Source organism: Balaenoptera physalus, assembly GCF_965194825.1.
Source record: "Balaenoptera physalus genome assembly, chromosome: 20".
In the NCBI taxonomy this organism is placed as follows: domain Eukaryota; kingdom Metazoa; phylum Chordata; class Mammalia; order Artiodactyla; family Balaenopteridae; genus Balaenoptera; species Balaenoptera physalus.
The window spans coordinates 13,138,434-13,164,686 of NC_138901.1; the positions used below are offsets into that span (position 1 = coordinate 13,138,434).

At 50.1% G+C, this 26,253-nt stretch overlaps 1 protein-coding gene across 1 annotated transcript in view; it reads left to right on the forward strand.

Moving 5' to 3' along the window:
* TBCD (tubulin folding cofactor D) overlaps positions 1 to 26,253 on the forward strand; it is a 174,201-nt gene that overhangs the window by 77,451 nt on the left and 70,497 nt on the right. The window contains exon 14 of the mRNA XM_082441993.1: positions 22,524 to 22,680. Within this exon, the coding sequence (XP_082298119.1) occupies positions 22,524 to 22,680 (157 nt within the window). The remainder of the gene's footprint in view (positions 1 to 22,523; positions 22,681 to 26,253) is intronic.

Genomic DNA, 26,253 nt, shown 5'->3' on the forward strand with positions numbered 1-26,253 from the left:
AGCAGCACAGAGAGGTTAAGTAACTTGGCCGAGGTCACCCAGCCTGAAGGACGACAGAGCAGAATCCTAGAGGCAGTGGAAAGGTTGCACTGGGAGAGGGATGCTTGTGTCTGTGAGTTGGATCGGGGACTTGTGCTCTGTGGCTGCTGCCAAGACACTCGAGTCTTGGCTCTGTTCTTTCGTCCTCCTGTGACTTGGAGCAGTTATCTGACCTGGGCGTCAGCCTTCCCCTCTGTAGAAGGTACCTTGGAGGCCTCTACTCGTGGGTTTTCTTCGGAACCTGATGGGTTAATTACAGCATCCCACCGAATTGCATTTGTATGCTGGGAATGGTATGCGTCACAGAACAAAACATCTTTGATGAAGGTAGCAGATCGCTTATACTTTTGACCTTACAAGTAAATACAAGTTAGTTTTAATTTTAATTGTTAGCACTCCTTTTGGGGTGCAGCATCCAGAGGAAAGGAAAAGGAAATGAAAACTCTACAGAAAATTCAAGGCATAATTTCAATATCTCTAATTTTGGTTGACGTTAGAGACAGTAAGTCCTAAGCAGCTGCCGAGAGGGCATTTGTTAAGTTCTTGAGATGAACACATGTTCTGAAAGGTCCTGTCCTCATGGCCCCGGGGAGGTCCCCTGAGAAGGGGAGTGGGGGATGGTTCCTGAGGCTGAGGGGCACCTAGCTGCCCAGACCGTCTCTCGGGGTCTCCCCTGAGACGTGAGCTCCACCTTCGTGGGTCACGTGAGATGTGGTGGGGCTCAGGCCAGCAGGCAGGATGCTGCTCCCCTGGGGGGACGTGGGTGGTGGGACTGCTTTAGGGCAGGGCACCTGTGTCTTTCATGGCAGCTTACACTCATGCACGTGCACACAAGTACACACACTTGCTCACTAGGCCTTTGTTCATTGGTTGGAGAACGAGTGTGGGGGACGAGGACAGACACTGTCCCCTGCTGCCCCCGCCCTGTGCTGACCACCCACCCCCCCCCGCCCCCCCGCACCCCCTCCTGCTTCGCGCCTCAGGCCCGTGTGCTCATCAGGGTCCCTCGACTATAATTCGTTTCCAGTTGGGGCCCCACAGGGAGCAGCCTGTCCAGGGTGACTGGTCCTGAGGTGGCCCCACTTTGGGCCCCTCCTGCTTGGTTCCTCTCCCTGGGACTTGCGTTGTTTCCACGTCCTCCTTTCTGCCTGCGTCTTGGTGCCGAGCTCTGCTGCTGGCCTTTGGCCTCTGTGTCTTGGTCAAGGCAGGATCTTTCTGAAGGTGGAGGGGAGGCCCTGCCCCGGAGGGTCCTGCCGCTTTCCTGGGCTCTCTTCTGGCCCTGCAGCCTGTCTGCTCGTAGGCTCCCGGCCCCACCCTCGTGCTGCTCAGAGGTGCCGGCCGGGGGTGGGGGGGCAGGTTGCTGCCGTTTGCACACGTGCTCTGGGGCTGTTGTCCTGATACAGCCCACGTGTGCCGGGAGGCTGCCCCCACGGGCCCCGCAGGAGACTGGCGCCTGGGACCTCGCTCGAGCTGAGCTTGGTCTGTGCCGGGGCTGGGCTTGAGCCCACTAGGCCCTCAGGGTCCTCCCCTGTTGCACATGTGAGAGCTGGGCCCATGAGACCAAGTGTGGGGAGCATGGGGCACACGCCAGCTGAGCCGGGAGCTGGAACCATGGTCGTCTTTCTCAGGTGATGTACTTGGTTTCTCATTTTTAAAAAAACCCTGAGGGTATCAATCGATTTTTGCTTATCAAACAGTTGAAAAATAGAAATGAAAGTAGAGTTTATTTAGCCGTCTGGTGAGGCAGGCCAAGGGGTGTGAGAGTGTTCGGGGAAAGTTTTATTGTTGGACGTTTACCTTCCTTTGATGATGAGGCAGAGGAATTTATTTGTAACTTGAAGTCTGAGATGTGTAATGCATTACTTAAATTTCAATATGCTTATTATTCTAGTAATGCCACTATTTGAATATTTATGGAACTGGAGCTACTTTATGTTTCGGAGGGGAGCACACCGGCCCCTTTCCCGCCAGGCTGTCCTGTGTCTGGTGCTCAGGGATGGTGGCAGCGGAGCTGCCGGTTTCGGTGTGTGTGGCCTGTGGGCAGCTTTAGTGCCTGCAGCTCCCGCGACTCCTCCCCGATGACGCCTTGCCCCAGGGAGGTGTGGAACCTAGCAGAGCTGAGCTGGACCCGGGGCTCCTCCTGGCTCAGGAAGCCCGCGTGGGGGCCAGGGCGGGGGAGGGGTTCTGCTTTGGACAGGGTCTTGGAGCCCAGTGTGATCTGGGCTGTGGCTTCTGTGTCTGAAGTGAAACTTGAAACCGTGAGCTCTGGCTTGTTCTGTCTTTGGCTGGGAGACTGATTCAGGTTTGTGACCTTGGGCCAAGATTCGAGGGTCCCCACAGCTTTCCTCACCTCTCCCCTCGTCTGCCCGACAGTATCGTGCCTGTGTTTCAGGGTCCTCACTGGTCCCTCCTTGGGCTGGCTACGGTTTTCCAGGGGCAGGTCATGTGGCACTTTACCTCCTTTTGTTGAATTTGTATGTGTGTATGTATTTATTTATTCATTAAATTAAAAACATTTGTTTTTTGGCCATGCCACGTGGCTTGTGGGATCTTAGTTTCCTGACCAGGGATTGAACACGTGCTCTCTGCTTGTAGAAGTGCGGAGTCCTAACCACTGACCGCCATGGAATTCCCTGAATTTGTATTTAAAAGGTGCTTTTTACCTGTCTTCTCGGGATATGTTTACAACCACGTGTAGAAGTTACTTGGTTAAAGTAAACAAGAACAAGGAGAAGAATTAGCACACAGACTTTTTTTTTTGTCTCATGCTACAAATAACATCAGTGAAAACATAGCAATAAAAGAGCCGTGAACAGACTAAAGACAGTGAGGGCAGGCCCCCTTTCGTTCCCTTGTTCTGCTTGACTCCGGGTGCCGGCCCTCATGTGTGTGGTGTCGCAATGCTCTGCTGGCTGGGCTCGCCTCCCGAGCTTGGCCCCCAAGGTCACCGTCGAAATCCATCCACGGCATGAATCTTTTTCCCTTTTGTTTCCAGACATTGTTTCAGTTCTTTTTCAGATCTTCCTCTTTTCTTCACTATGGTTTCCATTCCTCTTTTTATGTGTTTAATATTCTAGGCCTGTATTTCCGATAGTGTCTTTTAGGTTCTGTTTTTTGTCCAAAGTGCTTGGGCTTCTGATCCTTTTGTGGTGTCTGCAGACTCTCCCTCATGTGTGTGCTTTTCTTGTGTAATTCTACAACGCCTGCCTTTTACTCCACCTGTTTTGAGGCAGCTGGTTACCATGCTTGTCCAGGACCCAGGGGACAGGCTGGAGCAGGCTTCCTGTGAGTCCCTCAGCAGGGGCTCATCCCCCTCAAGGTGGTGCGCATGGCCCAGGGGCTTTGACTCCTCGTGAAACTTGAGGCTGTGAGAAGCAGAAATCAGTAGGGTTGCAGGGATAAATGGACGAATCTGGTGTCCTCCTGAGAACTCAGAACACCTCTCTTGATTGCTGACAGTTCATTTCTGAAATAGAATAGTGGGATGAAATAGAATAGCAGGGAGCCTTGTATCTAAGACTTAGGCAACAGAAAAACAGGCCTGATTCCGTGGGTTTGTGTAGGGCTCTGCAGCTGTGGTTGAGGGGATGCAATCTTAAGACACAGAGGAACATTTACAAATGCTGCACGTTTACTAGTAAGGCCATAAAACAAGTCTCAAGAAATTTCAGAGAACCACTGGTGTACAGACTACATTTTTTAAAAAAAATTAATTAATTAATTAATTAATTAATTCTTGGCTGTGTTGGGTCTTCGTTTCTGTGCGAGGGCTTTCTCCAGTTGTGGCAAGCGGGGGCCACTCTTCATCGCGGTGCGCGGGCCTCTCACTATCGCGACCTCTCTTGTTGAGGAGCACAGGCTCCAGAAGTGCAGGCTCAGTAGTTGTGGCTCACGGGCCTAGTGGCTCACGGGCCTAGTTGCTCCGCGGCATGTGGGATCTTCCCAGACCAGGGCTCGAACCCGTGTCCCCTGCATTGGCAGGCAGATTCTCAACCACTGCGCCACCAGGGAAGCCCCAGACTACATTTTTTTGACCACAAAGCAATGAAATTAAAAGTCAGATACAGAAGGATAAAGGTATGACATGAATTTTTAGTTTGAAAATATATGGATTTCTAAATAACACATGAATCAAAGAAGAAATACCAATAGAAATTTTATAATAAAAATTTAAAGATAGAAATGAACAGTAACAAAATTATTATGTATCAGAACTCTCAAGATACAGCTAGTAGTGTACTTACAGGGAAATTTAAAACCTTAAGCAGGAGTTGTGAAACTATGGCCTGCGGGCCCAAGCTGGCCTTGGCCTGTTTTTGTACGGCCTTGGAGCCAAGAATGGTTTCTCCTTTTTTCAACATTGTTTTCAAAAAAAGAAAAGGGAAGCAGCCAGTGGTCTGCAAAGCCTGACTGCTTGGGCTCTGGCCCTTTGTAGAAACTGCTGCTGACCCTTCCTCCCCCGCTGCCCCAGAATATTGTAAGAGAAGAAAGACTCAAACTGCCAGGGAAGGAGCGAGGGGAGGGGTGGGGAGACAGTGAGGGGAGCATGAGAAATGAGTGAGGGAGAAGACACAGATCTACAAGGATCAACAGCCAAAAGGCCTACCAAAGAGAGAGACTGAGAGACTTCCGGCTTATTGACAGAGCAGGACAGGAAGCGTATAAATAATAGTAAGACACCCGGATGGGGGCTGTGAGACAGGTTCTGTGAAGAATAAAAGCCACATGTCCAGAATATCTTTTGCTGATAACTTTGATAGCTCAGACAAAATAGACAGTCCTAGAAAAATATAACTTACCAAAATTGACCCCTATAGAGATAGAAAGGTAACTTACCTGTGCTTTGGTATCCTTATTGATGAATTGGGATAATAACTACCTATCTATGAGGTTTTAAAAATAGGTCTGTTGAGATATAATTTATATTCTGTATGGTTCACCCATTTAAAGCGTACAAATCAATGGCTTTTATTTTATTCACAGAGTTGTGCAACCATCACCACAATCAATTCTAGAACATTTCATTGCCCCAAAAGGAACCCCATGCCCCTTAGCTGTCACCTGAAACCTCCATCCTCCTCAGTGCTGCACAACCACTAATCTACCTTCTATCACTATGGATTTGCCTATTCTAGTTGTTTCTGATAAATAGAATCATATAGCATGTGGTCCTTTGTGACTGGCTTCTCTCACTTGGCATGATGCTTTCAAGGTTCATCCATGTTGTAAGTGCGTGTCAGTATTTCATTTTTTTGCTGAAGAATACTCCACAGTATGGTTTGCTAGTGCTGCCATAACAAAGTACCCAGACTGGGTGGCTTAAACAACAGAAATTTATCCTCACAGTTTTGGAGGCTGGATGTCCTGAGATCAAGGTGCTGGCAGGATTGTTTCTTTCAAGGCCTTTCTCCTTGGCTTGCAGATGGCCACCTTCCTGCTGTGTCTTCGCATGGTCCGCCTTTTGGTCTGTGTCTGTGTCCTGAGCGCCTCTTCTTATAAGGACAGCAGCCCTGTTGGATTTGGGCTCACCCGGGTAGTCTTATTTTACCTTAATTACCTCTTTAAAAGCCCCATCTCCAGATACAGTCCCATTATGAGGTATTAGGACTTGGGACTAAAACATGTGAATTTGGGGTACACAATTCAGCTCATAAGGATGGACCACATTTTGTTTATCCATGTGTCAACTAATGGAGATTTGGCCGCTGTGAGTACGCTGCTGCTTTACGTCCGGCTGGCAGGGCATGGGTTCCAGTTTCCCCACACCCTTACCAGCACCTGTCATTTTCCATTTTTTAAAAAATTACAGCCAACCTAGTGGGTATCTGATTATGGCTTTGATTTGCATTTCCCTAAGGACTAATAATGTTGAGCATCTTTTCATGTACTTGTTGGCCATTTGTGTATCTCTGGAGAAATGTCTATTCAAGTTCTTTGCCCATTTTTAAATTGGGTTGTTTGTCTTTTTGTTGTTGAGCTGTATGAGCTCTTTGTATATTCTGGATTCTAGACCCTTATCAGGACAATTTGCAAATATTTTCACCAATTCTGTGGCTGTGTATTTTTCTTGATCCTATATGTGTATTGTGTCATTTTTGATGTAAAAATTTCACTTTTTTTTTTTTTTTTTGCCGCACTGCAAGGTTTGCAGGATCTTAGCTCCCCGACCAGGGATTAAACCCCTGCCCTTGGCAGTGAAAGTGCGGAAGTTCAACTACTGGACAGCCAGGGAATTCCCTCACCATTGTTTTTTTTTGGCTGCACCACAAGGCATGTGGAATCTTAGTTCCCCGACCAGGGATCAAACCTGCGCCCGCTACATTGGAAGCATGGCGTCTTAACCACTGGACTGCCAAAGAAGTCCCCCATACCATTGTTTTAATTCTTTCATTTGAGTTCTTTTTATGTGTGCAGTTTTGGGGTGTGAATGTGTATTTGTATATGTACATATACACACATGAACGTGTATGGGTTTTTAAAGGGTACCTTTAATTTTTTTGTTTTTAAATATTTGGTACTTCTTTTTTTTTTTTTTAATTTTATTTATTTATTTATTTATTTATTTATGGCTGTGTTGGGTCTTCGTTTCTGTGTGAGGGCTTTCTCTAGTTGCGGCAAGTGGGGACCACTCTTCATCGCGGTGCGCGGGCCCCCCACTATCGTGGCCTCTCCCGTTGCGGAGCACAGGCTCCAGACGCGCAGGCTCAGCAATTGTGGCTCACGGGCTCAGTCGCTCCGCGGCATGTGGGATCCTCCCAGACCAGGGCTCGAACCCGTGTCCCCTGCATTGGCAGGCAGACTCTCAACCACTGCGCCACCAGGGAAGCCCCTTTGGTACTTCTTTAATTAGAATTGAGATTGTTTATGAAAGAATTTATAGTTTGATGAAGAAGTATTTTGCATTTCTAAGTGGTATGTGTTTAGAATTTATACTTAACACATGTATAGAAGCCATGCAAATTACAAAACATCTTGTATAATGTGGCTTTATCTATGTTATATTTAAGAGTTGAAATTCACAGTTTGGGTCAAAAGTAAGATTGTGACATTTATGAATATAAAGTGATTTGGTTGTGTATGTGTTATATACAGTGTGCTCAGAAAGTGATGTCTGTCCACATAGTTCGTTATTTTAGACATGTTGATAATATTTATGCTGTTATGCTGCCTGGTGCACAGTGGCTCTCGCTCCTAAAGGAACCCCCTGGGCGCTTCCCTGCCCGGCCCCCACCGTGAAAGCTGTGGGGCTGCTGCTCTGCCTTCCACGCCGGTGGGGCCCTGGTCCCAGGCTTCAGGAAGTGAGCCTGCAGGAGCGCCCTGGGGAGTAGCCCAGCGGTCACTCCAGGAGTAGACGTACCGGCCTGATTTCTTGCGTGGCAGGCCAGGCCCTGCTGCAGGGTTCTCTGCTTGCCCTGTGCTTGGGTGCTGTGGGAGTCGAAGTGTAGCCCTGAGGTGGGTCCAGATCTTTGCGGGGGTGCAGCGGGCAGCAGGGAGGCGCTTGGGGGCTGAAGAAGTGAGGATGGAGCTCTGCCTGGGCTGTGTCATCAGGAGGGGCCCGTGGTGGGGGGGACCTGCCATTTTCTGGACAAAGGGAGGATGAGGCCACACTCTGCCCCTACCTGGTGGGACCTCTCCCTGCCGTGCAGGCATAGCCATGCCTGAGGGTCTGCATCACCCTGGGAGGTCAATGTGGGAGGTCACTGGGGCAGGTCCGGAGCAGCGTGGCTGTGAAAGATCCTGGGCCTCTGGTTAGAAGTCTGCCATCCACACTCCCCTGTCCCAGCTGTCCAGGGCGGTGACCCGGGTGGTGAGATTAGAGAAGAAAACTCTTCAGAGAACTTGGCCCCAGCCAGGTGCGGGCGTGTCATCAATCAAACGCGAGTGGCCTGTTGTCTAACATTTACCCTCCTTCCTCGTCCTGGCCATCTGACCTTGGGCCGCACGTCTGGTCCAGTGACCCTCAGCTCGGTGAGGTGGGTTCTCCTGCAACATGGTTCTCCAGGCCTGCCAGTCCTGACATTTGTGCCATGGACACTCTTGGGGCCAGTGGAGGTCTGGGCACTGCGGCCAGGAATCCAAGGCTGTGAGTCAGTGGCAGAACTGGTCCCTGACTTCCTGGTTAAGCCTTTAATTCTCTGGAGCGCTTGTTTTTGCTTCTTTCAAGTTGTTGTACTTGGGCCACTCTGTCATCAGCTGTGGGCGTTTCCTGCGCCAGCGGCACAGCCGAGCTCCCCTCCCCCGTCCCGCCCCCTCCCGTGGCCTTGGGCAAAGAGACTGGTCGGACAGGCACTGGTCCCCTGGTGCTGTGTCCTAGGCGGAGGGCAGAGGGAAAGAGCCTTTGTTATCTCTCCCTGAGGAGGGTCGTTCAGAAATCACGAGAGTTTAATTTGACAAGAACCATTACCTAGGTGGCTTGACAAGAAAGTTCTGACAGAGAACGTAGACTAAGGCTGGGCAGGCCCCTTGGGGAGCCAGCACCCAGTGTGACAACTGAGAGCCAGTAGATGCTCCGGCTTTGCCGGGACTGAGAAAGTGGGAAACATTTGTGTCAGCCGAGGGCGGGGCCTCCTCCTGGGGGTTCAGGCTGCCCCCATGAGAGTTCACATCTCACCTCAGCTCTGGGGTGGTGGGAGAGATTTGTCCCGTCGTCCTGGCCCCTGGGACACAAGGTGGGCACCTGGACCAGGTATGGGCGACATCAGTGGGATGGGTTCGTGCCTGTGTTTTCCCAGTGACAGCTTCCCCTGGGCTCACTTGGCGTCCTCTAGTTCGAATGTAATAAACCACAGCCGGGTGAGGAGAGAGCCCCTGTTCGATGGCGTCGCTCCAGGCGCTGTGGTGCTGCTCGTCACCGCTGCTGACGAGGTGACAGCTGCTCATGCATAGCCCTGACTCAGCGGGAGGTGTGTGCTGTGGCCGCAGGCTCTGCAGGGCGGGTGGCCCCGGGTTGGGTCCAGCGGGGATGAGGCGCGGGGCCGCCCGCTCCCTCCTCCTGGGAGGCTCTTCCTCCTCGCAGATCGGGGGAGGCCTGTTGGGGACTTAGAAGGAGTAGAATGTTTTGATCTTAGAGAAACTGAAAATTTGGGTTTTCAGGGTTGAAAAAATTAAAAGGGAGTCTGTCAGTAGAAGGTTGGATTATTTCTAAGCAGTTTTATTTGACTTTTAGCGCAGTGGGGTGATGTTCAGCTTAGGAACTGTTTTCCAGCCGAGAGCTAGATTAAGGCAGTTGGTTCCCACCGTGGCCAAGGAATCAGTTACCTGCGGAGGTTTCTAAACATCCAGGAGGCCACCAGGATGGAGGCCTGGGCGCCCTCCTTAGTAGATCTTCTCAGCAGGCAGCCTCGCCTTGTGCTGCGGCTCTTCTGCTCCTTCTCAGCGTGGCTGGGACGTGGGGGCAGGTCACCCGGATGGAAAGTAGCTGCTTGCTTTCACATGCTCCCTCTTTGGGAGGCTTGTTAATGTGGTTGGAGATGTGAGGATTGGACCTTAGTCTCTTCTGTGACTTCCCAGTAGCCCAGGGGCTGGTGGTGAGAGAACCAGACCGCGGTCCCGCCTGTCCCTGTCCTTGTATCGTCCACACAGTGTCCAGGCACTCACCTTACTCCCAGACCAAATGCGTGGTCACACTTACTTTAGGCTAGGTGACAGGTGGGCGAGGGAGGGAGGAAAGAGGTTTTCCTCCAAAAGCTTTAGACTCTGTTGTTCGTATACATAAAATTTGGAGAAGCTGAAAGATTGCTGATGGTAAGTATATTTCAAAGGCGGTAGAGAGGTATCTATTATCCTTCAGTTATAAAGAAGATTATGCTTGTGTGAAACATTAGGGAAATGTTTCCAGGAGGGATGGCTTAAGCAGTTTAAAAAATTGCAAGGGATGTGTGTCATTGGAGAAAGAAGGAGAAACACTCTGATTCACTCAGAACATTTTTACCTGCTGTGTGCAAGGCAACGTGCTAGATGGTGTGGGTGGGAGGCCGCTCTGGGGGCTGTGCTCCGACTCCTCTCCACATGCTGGCGCTCTGATGCCTGCCTGGACCACCTTGACGGGAGTCGGGGCGTGGTTCGGGGTGGGGGACCCGCCCTCAAGGGGAGGTGTGGTCCTCAAGCCTTTCAAATGCCGGTTCACATTCAGGGGCAGGTCCGTGAGCTAACACAGCACCATCAGGATTAAACAGAGAAATGTCTCCGTCATGTGCACATCACAGTTCTCAGTGCTGGAAATGGCCCATGAGTCTGTTCTTAGGAGCGTCTTAAATGAGGTGAATGCTGCACGGTGTCCTTCCTCTTCCCCTGGAGTCTTCTTCGTGGGCTCATTTCTTGGAGAGAAAGACGAGGAGCCTTCCATGTGCCTTTTAACTTCACTTGCTCTTCCAGGTCTCTGTGAAGGGGTCCAGCATCTTGATTTCATGGAAAGTGCAGTTTGTCCTCAGAATATAAAGCCTGCTATGTCCTCTGCCGACGTCTACCCGGGACATTGTCCTCACTGCTGTTGTCCTCCCGTCTTTGCTCACCTTCTGCGGTGGGTACACTTCCTGCCCTTCTTCAGTAGTTCTTTGAGCCTCCGAGTGAGCTGATGGGGCAGATGGCCCTGTGAGTGCTCCCTGACGGAGGTCCAGCTATTGGTTCCTGTTCCGGCCTGCTTGGAACCAGCTGGCCCCAGGAGGGTGGCTGTGGGGAAGGCCTGTCAATTTGTCCTGTTGTTTCTTTATTACTCAGTTGGGTGGTGGTGGCAGAGGGTGCAGGCTGTCCTGTTTCTGGGCCTGGGGGTAGGGAATTCGGGGACCCCATGATTTCTGTTTCCTCCTTGGAGGCCTCTCGTCCCTCCTGAAGGCTCAGTTGCTCAGTCTCTCATATTTGCCTCATGTTCAGCGTCATCTTCATAGCACGTGGAGGTCGTTTCATTTGACGGGACCGGAAGCTCATTTCCCCTGCGCCAGAGAACTAGTATTGTAGAGGTCATCTCTTTACTCACAGCCTGCCTCACCACAGTCAGAAGTGCCAGCCAGCACTGAGTTGTCTCACGGTGTACAGACCCATCATGCCACTCCTTGGGATGACCACACGTCAGCCGTCCAGGGGGCGAGGCATGGTGGGGACGTGGGCACAGACCTGGACCAGGAGGAGGTCAACTGCCAGGCCACACTGGTTGGCTGGAAAGTCAGCCCCTGACCTCAGCCATGACGAGTTAAAGATCTTAACCCCCTGAAGTCTGTCCTGGGGTGGGGTCTCCGCGGCAGCACGCTGGGGGGACCGGGCTCTGGAGGGAGCCACCGCTGTCCGCTTGGACGGTTATTGTACCCAAGAGAGGAGGTGCTTTTGCTTATGTTCTATCTTAACATGTTGGTGTATTTTAATTGACTTTTTTTTTTTTTAAATGTTTATAAGTTTTTAATGTGCATTAAACTCCCTCAATATATATATTTTTTTTAAATATTATTTATTTATTTATTTATTTATTTTTGGCTGTGTTGGGTCTTTGTTTCTGTGCAAGGGCTTCCTCTAGTTGCGGCGAGCGGGGGCCACTCTTCATCGCGGTGCGTGGGCCTCTCACCATCGTGGCCTCTCTTGCTGCGAAGCACAGGCTCCAGACGCTCAGGCTCAGTAGTTGTGGCTCACGGGCCCAGCTGCTCCTCAGCATGTGGGATCTTCCCAGACCAGGGCTCGAACCCGTGTCCCCTGCATTGGCAGGCAGATTCTCAACCACTGTGCCACCAGGGAAGCCCTCCCTCAATATTTTTACGGAGAAAAAAAATTAATGAAGAAGTTATTAACATTGGAAAATAAACTATCTCAATTACACAGTAACTTTTTCCTGATGGTTTTCTTAATATTTATATATTGACATCATAATGATTCAATACAGTTTATACAATTTGGAGCCATTATTGTGAAAAAAGATCCCTTAAAATAATAACTCCACCTTACAGACAGATTTGACATGCCATAATGGCTCATGGGGAGCCAAATGCAGGATTACATGATAGGCCAGAAGCTGTGTTAATTGACTTTTTTTAAAAAAAGATGTGAGATTGTCTCTTAAAATAGGAAAGATACTTGTTCTGGTTATTTTACAGTACAGTCCAAAAAGTGACATTTAAAAATTAATTATTTAAAGAAAAGCACTCTCCTGACTGAGATCTTTATTTAAAGTTTTGGACACCTGGGATCATGTGAAGTCTGTGTTTTTGGCATTGTGTCCCACGGCAGAAGGTCGAGTAAACTGGCTGAGCACGTTGAGCCTAAGGTTACTCGAAGGGTTACTTGGAACCAGCTGGTTTAGAACGGTTTGTTTCTGTACCATTCAGACACCAGATATTTATTATAAACAGTCTAACCAGGAGTTCCCGTGGAAAGTGTACCTGCTTGTCCAGCCTCGTGGAAACTCACCACAGCAGTCACAGTGACATTTCCTGTACTGGGCACTTGCTTTGACTTTCAGTACCTTCCTTAAACCTCTTGGGAGCCCAGGGAGCTGAAGGGGAGGAAAGAGAGGTGCCTGATCTCACCTGGGTGGATGCTGTGGTAGCAGTGACAAGGAATCCATGGCCTCAAAGGTTGTCAGCCATCCGGCTTTATTGGCATTCTGTCATGGCCACCCCCAAGGGTGAGGGGGGGACCACTGTGGGCTGGGTGGGGCACCTGCTTGGGGTGGGGTGGGCTGCTGTGGGCTGGAGGAGGACCCCTGTGTGTGTGGTGGGGTACCGCTGTGGGGGGCTTACCTTCTGTCTTTCTGTCACCTCAACTGGTGTCAGATCTTTTTTTTTTTCAATTTTTTTCTTTTTTTAAAAAAATTTATTTTTTGGCTGCATTGGGTCTTTGTTGCTGCACGTGGGCATTCTCTAGTTGCGGCGAGCGGGGGCTACTCTTGGTTGCGGTGCACAGGCTTCTTGTTGTGGTGGCTTCTCTTGTTGCGGAACACGGGCCCTAGAGCGCGCGGGCTTCGGTAGTTGTGGCTCGCGGGCTCTAGAGCACAGGCTCGGTAGTTGTGGCCCATGGGCTTAGTTGCTCTGTGGCATGTGGGATCTTCCCAGACCAGGGCTTGAACCCGTGTCCCCTGCATTGGCAGGCAGGTTCTTAACCACTGTGCCGCCAGGGAAGTCCTTTTTTTTTTTTTTTGTAGTTCATATTTATTTTTTTATTGAAGTATAGTTGATTTACAATGTTGTGTTAATTTCTGCTGTGCAGCAAAGTGATTTGGTTATACATGTACATACATTCTTTTTTTTTTTTTAACATTCTTTTCCATTATGGTTTATCATAGGATATTGACTACAGTTCCCTGTGCCATACAGTAGGACCTTGTTTATCCATTCTGTGTATAATAGCTTACATCTGCTAACTGCAACCTCCTACTCCATCCCTCCCCCAACCCCCTCTCCCTTGGTAACCCCAAGTCTGCTCTCTGTGTTTGTGAATCTGTTTCTGTTGTGTAGATAGGTTCATTTGTGTCATATTTTAGATTCCACATATAAGTGATGTCATGCTAATTTTCTCTATCATTCCAGTTTTAGTATATGTACTGCTGAAGTGAGCACACAGGTCATTTTAATGTTTACTCTTCTTTGATTTGTCCTCCTCTCTTCTCTGATCCATGTTCCACGTAGGAATGGTCTCTAAATGGAGTAAATGTGTTTGACCGTGAGAAGGATCCCCACTGCGATCCTGTCTCAGGTGTCAGACTCCTGGGACCCACACTGGCCGGTGGACCCCGAGGAGCGGTTGTCCTGTGTCCCAGGCAGTCCTTCACCTGCTCTTGGCCTTGCGGCCAAGCAGTGCCCCCTGAATAGTGGAAAAGTGCGGAACCACATTTTAAAGTGTTGTGTTGTCTTTTTTTAATGATCATGAGGATCATGTGTGTTCATTATGGACATTTGGGACAGTGACATAAAGAAGAAGCTAAGGAAACCTGGAATCTTGCTGCCTGGAGATCAGCCCTGTTGATGTTGTGGCAGATGGGGGTCGTGAGCACGAGTGATCTGGGGCTCTGTCAGTGTGATGCATGGGCTGGCTATGCAGTCCAAGTCCTGGGCTGTCCCTCTGTGCCTCAGTTCCCGCCTCTCAAGGCCAGTTGGACAAGGGCCTGGCCCAGAGTGAGTACTGATTGTCACTGGTTTCAGCACATGAGCCATTGACTAAGTACAGTGTACTTGGGGGTTCTGAGTGTACTCCTGTCATTTAATATTATTTTGGGTGGCAGTGTGAGTTGCATTGAATGGTTCTGTTGTATTTAATTACCTCCCATTCCCCCTCCCCGTTATAGCAGGGCTTTATTTCTGCTGTTACAAACCATGGTCGCAGCCGTGCTGCTCTTGTGACAACTTGGGGACACTCCCCTGGAGGCCCAGGCACACAGGATCAGGTCCGTCTGACTGCAGAGCTGCCCTCACCACTTTGTTACCCGCTCCTCCTGAGTCCCATGGTGAGTGGCTTGAGCATAGACCAGCGCCTGCCTGCACCGTCTCCTCAGGACAAGTGCCTGGCAGTGGACTTGCTAGTTCAGGGTCAGCTTGTAGGCGTTCTGCCCACAGCTCTGTGGATGGGTCAAGGTGGGTCATGGCCACATGGCCTGCTGCATCAACATGCACGTCTGGGGATTTCATTGAAAGTCAGGTTCTGTCCATGTGATCTTCAGAAATGGCTCTCTTGTCCTTATTTTCAACATTCACATTTTTTCAGCTTTCTTCATCTGCTGTTTCTCCTCTTTTTAGGTTGGGATGTTCGTATGATATATGTGAACTCCTTACGTGTATTTGCCATCCCATCTTTATCCATTATACCACATTTACGTCGTTTGTTATTTGCTTTAAAAGTTTCTTAAGTGTATTGATCTACTGAGGTTTGAGATGCTTTATGCAGGAATATTTGCTAATCACTTCTTTTGAGCAGGTGATGTGGCAGGAACTGCCCTGTACACCGAGGGGATAGGGCACAATCAGATGGAAGAGTAGGTGCTTCTTGTTTGCCTCAGTCTTGCTTTGTGACTGTATCAAGCATTTCAGAAGGTCCTGCCCTCAGGCAAGACTTTGCCGGCTAAAACAGTAACTTCATTCTGTCTTGCCGTTGTGTTTCTCTTGTGAGGAGAGTGCTTATCTTGGCTAAATATGCATCACAGTAATGGCTGTACCCACTTAGCCTGGACTGTGGGCTTCACATGTGCTGGGAACTTGTGTTTTCAGAGCATCTGGTGAGAGAGCGTCTGTTCCTGGCTTCTCGACAGCTGAGCCTTGGCTCTCAGCCACAGCACCGTGGGCAGTGGTGGCGGGGATCTTGTTCACAGGGAGGATGCGTGGGAGGGCTCTTGGACCAGCACAGCCATGTGACTTTCTGTGGAAAGGGAGAGGGCTTCATGGTGCTCCCACTGTGGCAGGTGAGTGTGCTTCAGGCACCTGGGGGAGAGTGTAACCAGGGGCCCACCCCAAACCGCACAGGGTGCTGCTAAGATCCCGTTCCGTTATGCACTGTGGAGACGAGCCCTGGCTGGGGTCTCCCAGTGTCTGTGGGGTGGGGGTCCCTCACCCTCTAAGGAAGGCCAGCACGCAAGTCTGAGTGGTTGGTGCTGGGGCTGGCAGTGCTGCCCACAGGTCAGCTAAGGGCCTTTGGGACAGTTTTTCAGATGTCCTGTGGGAACCGACAACTACGTGTCTGTGGAACCAGATTTTCTGTCCGTCATTGCCTCTCCCCCAGCAAATTCAACATATTTTTTTCTGAGCAAGTTGGACTGCATTCTTTAGGAAGGTATGATGGCTGTTTGTACTGGTGGATGAAGTAGAAGTTCTGTGGTGATGGCCACACCTGCTCCCAGGAAACTGGTACTTTCCTGGGCTCAGACTCTGGGCAGGCAGGTTCGTGGTCTGAGTGTTGGCTCCCCAGACAGCGCCATCATGTGCCGAGGCTCAGAGGCATCTCGGGAGACTCAGCCAAGTGTATCCCGGGAGATGTTATTCTAGTGCGTGTTGGGAGATTTGGCCCAGTGCATCCTGGGAGATATCATTCTAGTGCATCTCAGGAGACATGGCCCAGTGATCCTGGGAGACTTGGCCCCATGCAGTGATATTCCTTATGTGATGAGTTTGTTTTTAAATTAGTATAATTCATTACTTATCAAAACACATAACTTCTGTGCTGGCTGTGTGATGATTTTTTTGTGGATGCTGAAAAGTACACTGGGTTCCTCCTGACCTCTGGAGATGTGCATCTGTAAGCCTTGCAGTGGGGACTTGGTGCTCTGAGGGTTAAGTCGTTTCCCTCACCTGGAGGCTGCTTTGTCCTTAGGCGATTGTTGGCGTTAGACAAATGACATGCTGTCTAGAGAGAAGGGTATTTAAATTACATTGCTGGACTCTGGGTTGCCAAAAGGAAGCCCTCTGGGGAATCTTATATATTTGACATGTATTTGCAGTGTGTAATTGGAACCGTGAGAAAGGTCTTTGTTCAGTGCTATTGAAGAGTTTTCCGTATTTTAAACCTGTTGGATCTGGAAAGAGTTGTTAGTTTTTGAATTTTTTTCTCTGATAATGACTTCTTATAAAAGTTTAGGGTAAAGACTATTTCTACTTCATATACCACCTCCTCCCGCAAAGCTCTGTGATTGCTCAGTACCCTGCATGGACTGGAGCTGGTCTGTCTCTTGTCTTCCTGTCCCTGGATATCAGAGCTGGAACCCCAGAGCATCCTTTCGCACAGGAGAGGCTGGTGAAGGCCTGAGAGGTCGGGGGCAGCCGTGGGCCTTGCCCAGGAGCAGCAGAAGCAGGCCTGACCCCGTCCTTCTACCCCCGGGGCACGGTACTTACTACCACCTTGGGATGAATTGGAGCCGAGGGCCCCACTTTGCAGTTTTCTTGTTGAAGAAATCCATCATCTTGCTTTCTCTCCTTCCGAGCTATTTTCCTTCATGAAAATCAAATTCCTTTCCAGTGACTGTGAGGCAGGTGTCCCACCGTTGCTGTCAGTGGCTGCGTAGTCCCCTCTCTCAGACCCCAGTCCAGCAGCGAGGCCTGTGTTTGTTGCTGGCAGCACTTCTTCACCTGCACTTGGATGTCAGCCACTGATGTTTGTGGCAGGTGTTATAAATGGGTCACTGGAGCTTTTGAGAGAAAGATTTTGAAACTGCCCGTGCCAAGGACTGGGGTGGGACTTGCCAGGGAGGCTTTGCCAGGCAGCTGCAGCAGCATGGCCACGTGGGTGGGCAGGGCTGGCAGTGAGACCCTGAGGCCCAGGCGGGCTTGGGTCTCTACTTCTCTGACCTAGCTCTGCGGGAGGATGCAGGAGGACACAGGGAAGTCCAGCGCCTTCATGTCGTTGGAGGGCCAGGCAGCTACCCAAGGACATCACATGCATATGTATGGGTGCCAGGGACCAAAGTTGGGGTTTGTGGGGGCCACCTTGCCACACAGAACTCAGAGCCCATGTTTCCCACCGGTCTTTTCTCTCTCAAGTAGGGTTGAGCCCGAGTGCAGCATACGGCTCCCACTGCCCTCTCACAAACTGACCTTCTTCCATTCCTTGAGACAGAGAAGCGGATGGGCCGGGGAGCAGAGCCAAGGAGTCTGCGGAGCGAGTGAAGACTGGCGCCTGGAGCCACACATGGGTGGTGGGTGCGCAGGTCCCGACCCTTGAGACAGAGAAGTGGGCCAGATGATCCTGTGGTTGGACCTCCTAGTCTGCCGATTTTCCCACCAATAAGTGCCAGTCAGCCATGAGGGGGTCTCTTGTGCTGAGGCAGATGTCTGTTAGTGGGTACAGATGACAGTGCGTGTCCTTTTCCTCATGACTGGTCGACCTCACGAGCCACCTCACAATTACCTGGGGTCAGGCTCCCCCAGCCACTCAGGGGCCTCGGAGGCAAGCAGGTCGAGGGCGGGGCCATGTCCCTGTGGAGGTGGACTTCTCCCTGGGGGCCCTGAGCATTTCTCAGTGTAGTAGTTGAGTGCGACGTCCACCTGAAGTAGAAGTGAACAGTACTGACCGCTGTCATTCACAGTTGTCTATTTTGAAATTGATTTTGTCCAGTGGACGGATAAATTGGGACTCAGCAGTTAGCATCCAGATTTCCTTCAGGCTATAGCGTTGCTGAACCGTCTTCCCCAGAAGTGTCTGGGCAGCTGGGTAAAGTGGCGGTTTTAGAGAATCTGGGGCGGCAGTGACAGCGAGTTTGTGCGATGCTTCCCCTCAAGGTGCCACAGCCTGTTAGTTTTGACATGCATTGGGCCATGAATGGGCTACCCTCTTAACACAGAGAGTGAATATGAACAACACTAGAAAACTAGGAGTAATTCCAGGTAAACTAGAACTTTTCCAGGTAAGACAAATGAAGACCAATTTGAAGCATTACAGATTTGGTTTAGTTCAAGTTTGGATAATAATTTTAAAATCGCTAATTAGATTTAACTACTTTATCTGAATCAGTTGTGGTAGTGTCCTCTGGTTTGGTTTGGCATTTATACATGCTCCGTGAGTCTTTTTATTTTTTATTTTATTTTATTGAAGTATAGTTGATTTACAATGTCATGTTAGTTTCAGGTGTACAGCCCAGTGATTCAGATATATATATATAATATATATATATTCTTTTTCAGATTCTTTTCCCCTAAAGTTTATTACAAAATATTGGGTATAGTTCCCTGTGCTATATGGTAGGACCTTGTTGGTTATCTATTTTATATATAGTAGTGTGTATATGTTAATCCCAAACTCCTAATTTATCCCTCCCCCCTTTCCCGTTTGGTAACCATAAGTTTGTTTTCTATGTCTGTGGGTCTATTTCTGTTTTGTAAATAAGTTCATTTGTACTGTTTTTCAGATTCCACATATAAGTGATATCATATGATATTTGTCTTTCTATGTCTGACTTACTTCACTTAATATGATAATCTCTAGGTCCATCCATGTTGCTGCCAGTGGCATTATTGCATTCTTTTTTATGACTGAGTAATATTCCATTGTGTATATGTACACTACATCTTCTTTATTCATTCATCTGTTGTCAGACATTAAGATGGCTTCTGTGTCCTGGCTGTTACAAATAGTGCTTCAGTGAACATTGGGTATACATGCTCCGTGAGCCTTAACTGTATGCTTCAGTTTTAGGCGGTAGACAAAGAGGGACAGGTACTCTTTCAGAAAGCTGAGCTTAGTTCCTGGTGTGCTGACTGGTGGAGGCAGACCCTTGTTAGCTTCAGTGGCTCCTGCTCAGGGAAGTTTGCCTGGTGCTCCCAGGGTATGATGCCAGGCAGAGAGGGCTCCGGGGGCTTTGCAGGTGGGAGGGGTGGCATGCATCTGGTTGTGGCCAAGAGAGATGCGAGGCCAGTGGGGAGTTGGTGTAGTGGCCCTGGGGCACTCACGAGAGGGAGCCATGGGTAGCTTGGGCTCTGCTCTGCTGAGGTGAGTCACTAGGCTGACCAGAGGCTGAGGCTGGTAGTGGTCCAACAGTGATGGAGGGGCTGGGCAGGGAGATGCTGGACCAGAGTGAAGGGGTCCTCTGCAGAGGTGTGGCTGCTGTGGGCGGGGCAGGCCTTGACTGGACACAGGGAAGCAAGGAGGGGCAGCCCTGGGATGACCACTGTGCCCTGAACTGTGCCCCAGAGGGGCATGGGCCACTGGCTGACATAGGATGTGTGGGCGAGATGGGCTTTGTTTCAGACGTTGTGGAATTTGAGGGGCCTTTGCATATCCCATGTGGGGTGTTGTACTGCCATTGGGTTGAAGACATGAGAACTTGGCAAGAGAGTGGCTCCATGTTTGGAATCCTCAGCATGCACAGAGGAGGAATAAGGCCAGCTCCAGGCATGAGTGACCTTGGTGTCTACAGTGTGGGTGCCCCGCCAGAACTTTGAGTGCAGGTGCCCTTGCGGCGCTGTTAATATTGAGGAAACATGTTCTTGAGTTCCTCAGTCCTGGTTGAGATGCATATAACTGATAATACAATGTCTTTGAGATTTTTATTTTGGAGTACATTTATCTTGTGTAATTTTAAGTAAATTTATGTGAACATTTACAAATCTTATTAAAAGTAATCATCATATGTATACAAAATAAATGGTACAGAATCAAATCTATTTTTTGTTGCTCTCTATGGAGAATCAAAAGTCCTTAGATGCAAAAGGCAGAGGGGACATTTGTATATAATATTCATAGTTCTGCCATTGTTTCTTTTGATTTTTTGCCTAAGACTGTTTCTAGGTACATTTCTTTGGAAGATAATTTCTGTGATGATAGTTGCATGTGCAAATAATTGGTGCTTCATTTTTCTTAAATCCGTACCTTGAGTGTCTTTTCTCAGACTGCAGATTACAGTAGAGAGAGAAGATAGAGAAGAGAGAAGTGAGGTGCCCAGACCCAGGGGAGATCCCAGTCCAGATGTGCCTGAGAGGGTGGGGCTGCCGCAGGGAGGGCTGTCCCCTCTGGCTGTGCCTTTGGTCACTTGGTGCATTTTATGACCCTATCTGTTTCACCGCTGGCTCTCCGGCTTTTCTTTGTTCGCTTTGTTCAGTGGTTGATCTCCTGTGCTGTCTCCTGTGCTGTCTTGTGCGTCGACCTTCACACGCTCACACCAGTTCATGCACGTGAGAATCGTGCACGAGTTGTCTGGGCACCACCTGCCCCACATGGGACGCTACCATGTTCCAGTTCTACCCTGGACATCTCTCGCCGTGTCTGCAACGTGTGGCCTGAGGGGTGGTGCTGCTGGGACAGGGAGACTCTGGCCGTGTGCACGGATAGAAGAATGTGCTCCCACGCTGGCCTCCCGGGGGGCGTGGGCTCTGTACCTGCCCGTCCACTGTTGTGCTCGGCGGCCCAGTGTTGGATGGTGATCCACGGAAGCGGTTCTGCCCTGGTGCCCGAGAGCTGGGATGTGCGGCCACGCCATCTTCTCAGAACAGATACTCATTTTCACTTCTAATACTTCTCTAAACACCGTGGGAGCTGTTTAGTGTGCTTTATGGCAGCATCGTTGTCTGTTTTGGATCAGTAGATTGAACTGATGTTCAGTCTTCAGAGAATTTCATTGAGTGTGATTTAAAAAAATTAATACTCTACCTTTGAATTGTTAGTTAAAATTTTTCTGAAGGTTATTTCTATTACATTTCACTATTATAATCATTTTAAGAGACTTTAAAAAATTGTTCATTTATAAAATTAATTCAGTACCTTTATACTTTTAAAACCCTATGCATGAGTGTTATATATTTTCTTTTTAAGTACATGTCTCTAATAAGCAAACCTTTCCCAAGTACTTGAAATACATGAATCTGATAAATTTAATAGGTAAATACAGTACAATTTCAGCTCCCTTAAACATTACAGTGCTTTTACCATGTGTCTTAAATTCTCTCCTCTCTTTATATCAAAAATTACATGTGCACTATTAAAAACTCAGTGAGAGGGCTTCCCTGGTGGCGCAGTGGTTGAGAATCTGCCTGCCAATGCAGGGGACACGGGTTCGAGCCCTGGTCTGGGAAGATCCCGCATGCCGCGGAGCAACTTGGCCCGTGAGCCACAATTACTGAGCCTGCGCGTCTGGAGCCTGTGCTCCGCAACAAGAGAGGCCGCGATAGTGAGAGGCCCGCGCACCGCGATGAAGAGTGGCCCCCACTTGCCACAACTAGAGAAAGCCCTCGCACAGAAACGAAGACCCAACACAGCCATAAATAAATAAATAAATAAATAAATAAAAATTAAAAACAAAACAAAACAAAACTCAGTAAGACATTTTAAAATGGAACCAGAAGGACAATCTGTATGTACTTCAAATTACTTTAAATATCACAGGTGTTTTAGATAATTAAATGTATCTGGGTTATTCCTGAAGTTAGCACAGAATGACCATGGGCTTGCTTTACTTTGTCATCCTATTTCTCAGCCCCAAAGCTCGGTGAGGTCACAGATGCCCTCTGAGCAGAGTTAGGACACCTGTGTAACGGGGTCTCCTCCCTCCGAGCGGGGTCTCCTCCCTCCGAGCTTGCTCACCAGCTGGTGACTGTTTTTGGGCAGAACTAGAAGCCCATCTATCGTTCGTGGTCCCCTTGACAGCAAGACTCCGGGGCAGGTGTCCTCTGGGTCAGATGCTCTTTCCTCATCAGAAGGTGTCCCGGGTGACGCTGCTCAGCCTCCTCCTGCTCCCGTGAAATGCCAGCCCCTCCCCTTGCTGCTGGTGGCCTCTGTGTCCCTTTGTGTCTCCTTGGGCCCGGCAGCGTCCCTTTGGTGGGCCCCACAGGCATGTCTGTGCCGTTCTCTAGGAGTTTTGGGGCAACTTTTAAGAAACGTTTTCACCTGAGTTGAGCTGGTAGACTTGTGTTTTCCTTGCAGATGCCCTTTCTGAGCAGGTCGTGAGTTTCAGGGTGACTTTGGGTGGGGGACCATGTGTGTTGCTCACACCTGCCTCTCTGGGGCTGAGGTGCCAGCAGGGTTGTGGTACAGTAGGTGCAGCGTCTGTGGAGCTGAGTGCTGCTTTGGGCCGCCTCATGGTCTCTGTCTCCCATGTGCAGTTGTCACCGTGATCCTGAAGGCGCTGACATACGAGGAGAAGCGGGGCGCCTGCAGCGTGGGCTCCAACGTCAGGGACGCCGCCTGCTATGTGTGCTGGGCCTTCGCACGGGCCTACGAGCCTCAGGAACTGAAGCCCTTTGTGGCCGCAATCTCAAGGTAAAGCCTGTTAAATGATTTTCCAATCACTGTGGAGTAGTGACAGCATTGGCTCGCCTGCTTCACTGTCTGCACCTGTACAGTGAAAACCAGCTCAGCCTCACAAGGTTGGAAAAATACATTTTCCCTGGTTTCCTGGACAGAGCAGTGAGGGCAGCAGGCTGTGCCACCCGCGTGGGCGTGAGCCCTACTTTTAGGATCCTATGTTTGTGCCTGGGAAAATACAAAACAGTTGTGTCCTCAGTATAGTGATGTTGTAAGTTAATTTTTTCCCTGTCTCCTGTTGGACGGAGTCCCTTTGACTTGAAAAAGGAGGTCAGGTCTGTACTTCTGGTTGTTGATTAAGGAGCTGGAGGAGGCGGCCAAGCATGGTGGCAGCCTCTGGGTTAGTCATGGTTGTAACACTGACCTGATGGCTTTTACTAGGAGATGGATTGCAACATTATTCTCAGGTCCTGGAGGCCGCCTGCCACAAAGGAGGTGCCGTGAAAAGAGCGGGAGACCCCCCAGGTCTCAAAGCATCCGCATGGCAACTCTGTCCTGACATCCTCCTCCTCTGGTCCGAGCGTCGGGTCCCTCCCACCTTCTGAGCACCAGCAGGGCCTGGGGGAAAGCCGTGGAGGGCGTGGGCCACTCTAGGGTCAGGAGAGGGTCCTCAGGCCTGTTTACTGCTCCGGACACGTGGCCAGGTTGTATCTCTCAGTCTTTACCCTCACGTGAAGGAGGCGCCTGCAGAGCAGCCTGAGGATTCTGATCCCTGCTTAGGGAGGCACACTGCTTCCCAGGGAGTTGTAAAGGTGTCTGACTCCTCCTGGTCCTGTCCATCCTTGGGAGGGGAAGGGTGGGGTGGGAGGGCAGTAGGCTTGTGGAGAGACCGTGGCCTGAGGCCTGGCTGCGGAGACCAGGCTGCCTGTGCCTTTGTCCCTTGTTCCTGCCCTCGGGCGTGCGTTCCCCACTCTCCCATTGCTCTGCAAACATGAGATTGTTTGCTGTTTAATGCAGCTTCAGGGAAGGCGCTGCCTACTGCTTTCTTGTTCTGCTCCTCAGCTTTTTGGAAGTTGCTTCTGTAACTAGAGAATGAAAGCAAAAAAAGTGTGTTTTGCTCATTGTTTACATCAGCAGTCACAGGATGATGAACCCTTAGATGCTGTCTCATTCAGTGTCGCGGCTTCCCACTCCTCCAAGGACGCTTGCCTGGAGCTGAGCCAGGCCTGGCTCTGCAAATGCCACGCTGCCTCTGCCAGAAGCAGATGTGTGACCGCTTTGGGGGAATCTGGCTCCCAATGGTCATTCCCATTTCTGAGTTAAATCATCCTGACAAGGCTTCTTTTTTCAGTTTAACCTTTGCGGCTGAGAGCTTGGAAGGTTGCAGGAACCTGGGCCCCTGCTTTCTCCAGGGACTCTCTTTGGTTCAGCCCAATGGGAGAAGTATTGCCAAGGGCTGAAGGGTCATTAGAGGCATTGGGCACAGAGGTGGGCGGCCACCACTCACCACGTCCTCTGCTTCGGGGAGAAGCTTCTCATTGCCCCGTAGGTGAGAACGTCAGAGTCACAAGTCACCAACTTGGAGAGAAATAGTGTGAAGGGTCCTGAGTCCTGCTGTCCCTGCTGGCATACGTGGGCCAGAGAGCAGGGTTCTGTGCAGGCCCTGGGCTTGGGAAGGGAGCCTCTTTCACCCAAAAGCAGATACCATTGCAATGCTAATCTTAGCAGTGGTTTTATAATGCAGAGTACCAGCCGGTGAGCAGAAGTGCTGGTAAGTGTTAAGCCTGGCCCTTGCTCACGTGGTGTGACTGTCAATGTGGATTCCCGGCGGCGTAGGCGGCCCTTCACAGACTCCTGTCCAATTTTCCTGGAAGCTGAAGGGGCACCGGCACATCTTACTTCAGGGTGATGCCCTGTTACTCAGAAAAGGAAAGACCCCCTTTGGTGAGAGGGTTACTTCCTGGACTGGCGCCTGTTGGGAGAGGGCTTTGAAGAGACCAGCGACGCCACTGGCTGGAGGCCTGTGCGGCCCACCTGCTGGACGAGGGTGATGCAGGTCTGCTTGCAGCTGAGGGGTGGGCCGAGCCCTACTGTGGGGCCCCTGGGGGAACTGGAATGTGGGGGGGGGATGGAGTGCAGGTGGGTGGTCAGGACACCGAGCTTTCTGAGCTGGGACTCATTTTAAATAATGGTACTCAGCACAAGGGACAGATCACAGCTGCATGTACTGGTGGCAGCGTCTGTCCACAGAAACTCATGTGGTTCTTGGGGCCTTTGATCTCCGTGGAGGCTGAATTTCCCTGACGTCTTGGGTACGCCCAAGCAATCACTGATGAGTTTACATACACTGAAACCACCAGCTTGCAGGGGAGCCCAGAGACTCCTGCTTCACAGCCCTACTAATTTCTCCTAATTGACCCTGGAGTTAGTGCCTCATGGAGTTTCTGCTCAGAAAGGCCCCTCTTGTCCCCTTCCCCTGTGCCCATCCCAGGACTGGATCAGCAAGTGCCTGTTGGAGCCATGCCTGGCAGCTTTCTCAGTCCAGTTTGGCAGGTTCCGAGGGAGCCTGTGCTCCAGCCCTTCCCGGTCCATCTAGGCGGCAGGCCCGGGGGGTGGAGCGGGCAGGCGGGCGGGCTGGGGGGTGAGTCACAGTGCCAGGTGAGTCTGCAGGACGCTGCTGGTGCTCGCTTCCCTGCCCCAGAGTATCGGTTGGGGTGTGTCCTTTGAGATCAGCCTCCCTTGGTTTGTAATAAGTGACCACATTTTAATTGTCAGCTTTTAAGCCCATTCATCGTGGCACATGATAAAATCTTGATATCTTTATACTTCCACAAACTCTTCAGTAGATCCTGCAAAAGTAGACAGTTGAGATCAAACTGTAATTCTGTAAATGAACTAGAAATGTCTGATGAAAAGAATCAGGTGGTGGTGATAATGAGGCCGGACTGGGCTCAGCCCATACAGAGGAAGAGGTCAGAGTGTGGCCAGCCACCGGCTCAGAGAGCCGTGCAGGGAAGGAACGCTCCCCTTCCTAAAGGAACTGCTCCGGCCTGCTCCCCTTCCTAAAGGAACCTGAGGAACTGTTTTTCCACCTCACCTGTGAATATGTGCTTACCCTCTCTGTTTTGTAAATACCAAAAAGGAAGTTTTTAGGTTATTTTAATCATGGTTTGAATTAGTGTTGGTCGATTTTGAAAACCTGTATTTCCTAAGCGTTATATGCAGACACATTAAGAGATGGAATAATTATTTTGTGGATAAGTACATAGAGCTTCCTGAAAAGCCAAATGTAATTTAGGGAGAAAGAAACACATAAAGTTAAAATGGTAGAGGATGGTTGTGCATTATCTAGAAAGTACCATCTCACCAGTAATCAAAAGCTAATTTGCAAGAAAAGGAAAAAAGATCCCTGTTGCCAGCATGTGTGTTGGTTGTCACCTTCTAGCGATTTCCTCACCTGAAACTCTTTTGTAAGCCGAGCTCCTGTTGACATCAACCCTGCAGGGCCCCTCCCGCACCAGGGGCAGTGCCCGACTCAGCCTCGCGGAGCGAGCTGGGCGAGCAGGGCAGCGTGGGCAGTGCCTGGGG